The sequence below is a fragment of the Callospermophilus lateralis genome, chromosome 6 (genome assembly GCF_048772815.1).
Source record: "Callospermophilus lateralis isolate mCalLat2 chromosome 6, mCalLat2.hap1, whole genome shotgun sequence".
NCBI classification, from domain to species: Eukaryota; Metazoa; Chordata; class Mammalia; order Rodentia; family Sciuridae; genus Callospermophilus; species Callospermophilus lateralis.
Window position 1 is genome coordinate 131811577 of NC_135310.1, and position 2130 is coordinate 131813706.

General features: G+C 35.4%; 1 protein-coding gene across 1 annotated transcript; it reads right to left on the reverse strand.

The window, feature by feature from the left end:
* Positions 1 to 652: 652 nt before the first annotated feature.
* On the reverse strand, positions 653 to 1594 carry LOC143402149 (olfactory receptor 2B11-like). Its single transcript, XM_076859588.1, has one exon. The coding sequence runs from the start codon at positions 1592 to 1594 to the stop codon at positions 653 to 655; it is 942 nt and encodes a 313-aa protein (XP_076715703.1).
* Positions 1595 to 2130: the final 536 nt, after the last annotated feature.

A 2130-nucleotide genomic window follows, 5' to 3' on the forward strand; every position in this document is an offset into this window, starting at 1 on the left:
ATATAATGCATTTTAAAAGATGCAATAGCATTTTCATAAATTGAGATTGACAAACTTGTAAGATTCAAGATTCTTTCAAAGCATGAGTACTTCACATAGAATGCAGTGTAGATAGGCTTTCCACTGAGACTCAGACAAAACTTGCTGAAAATGAGAAAAGTTCTCAGGTGTTACCGACAAAAGCCTTTTGAGGAATATTTACCACAATATTTTTTAAATGATTAAATTGAACTTGTGAATGTGTATTTTATATTGATAATTTTTAAAATTTCTTATTTGTTTTAATTAGTTATACATGACAATAGGATGCATTTATGCACTTTGATATACATATATGGAAAATAATTTCTAATTTTTCTGAGTGTACATGTTGCAGAATCATACTGGTAATATTTTTAAACTACTTAAAACTGTTATTATTTCAATATGCAGGAGTCAAAATTGACCTATTTTAATATTTTTTCCAAAAATGGAGCATCCATACTGGTGAGTGTTACCTGAACATGTCCTTGCCTAATATGATTAGAAATGTAATAAGTATGACATGTATTCCAAGAGGAACACAATGAGGTTAGTGAGACAAGAATGAGTTGTTAGAGCAATTCACATAAACTTGCTTAATTGTTAAATAATCTTATTTGATATCTATGAACTATGACTTAGAACTAAAAACACTTCCTACCAGTTTGCACAATGCCCCCTTCACATCCTTATTCCTCAAGGTATAGATGAAGGGGTTGAGTGTAGGAGTCACCATTCCATAGAAGAGAGCCATAAACTTTGGCTGATCTCTTGAGATGGAAGAGGAGGGCTGAAGGTACATGCTAATGGCTGGGCCATAAAACAAGAAAACCACAATGAGATGAGAAGAACATGTCCCAAAGGCCTTTTTTCTTCCTTCAGAAGACTTGATCTTAAATACAGAATGCCCAATGCTAGCATAGGAAGCAAGAATTAAACACAGAGGAACAGCTAACATAAAAATGCATACCACAGAGAGTATGAGCTCATTAGCTTCCTTTTCACCACAGGCCGTCTTTATCAGAACTGGAATCTCACATAACAAGTGATCCAGTTTATTAATGCCACACAGTGGCAACTGCAGTGTAAGAGTGGCTTCTAAGAAAGCATAGGCCATTCCACCCAGCCACACAATGGATACTAGTAAGATGCATATGCGCTGATTCATGATGAGGGTGTAGTGCAGAGGTCTGCAGATGGCCATGTAGCGATCAAAAGACATAATGGCCAGGAGCAGACATTCTGTGCCCCCCATTATGCTAAAGAAATAAAGCTGAACTATACATCCAATATAGCTGATTGTTTTCTTAGAGCTACCCAAATTAAACAGCATCTGAGGGACAAAGCTTGTTGTGTAACACATATCTAAAAAGGAGAGGTTAGTGAGGAAGAAATACATGGGGCTGTGGAGATGGGGATCTAACTTGGACACCACTATGATGATGATGTTTCCCATCATAGCCACGGGGTACGTTATCAGAAGAATTACAAATAATGGAAGCTGTAGCCAAGGATGGTTTGCAAAGCCTAGTAGAATGAATTCATCAGGGTGGCTTTCATTAATTAGTATCATTATCTTCAACTTTTTCACATATAGGAGGATAGTAACAAAGTAGGTGAAATTAAAAAGAATGATAAAACAATTATGCATTGACTACTTGATCATAGAAGACAAAGTACCACAAGTTATGGGAGAAATAATATAAAGGGTCAAGTGCCAGGTGAATATCATTTCTCTTTATGACACCATAAATTAAAGAAATGTCAACAAGCAAGCCAACCATTCTGTGAGTGAATTTCCTCCTCTGTATTTTAAGGCTAACAGTAATTATCTCCTAGAGTTCTAATGAGAAGTGAATGAAAAATAGATGTGACTGTTTTGGAAACTCTAAAATTATGACTTTCCAACTATCTTGCATAAAAATCAGCTGAGGAGGTTGTTAAAAATGAAAGTTTTTTTGAATTTTATCTTCAATAGTTGTTAGATGCAAGAAGCCAAGGTGCCAAATGGTTCATTTTCAAAAGCATTGGTAAAAGGCATTACTGAAATATTAAAAGCTGAAGGGTTGAGTCAGCAATAGAAGGGAGAGAGAAACCTGATGCTATTAA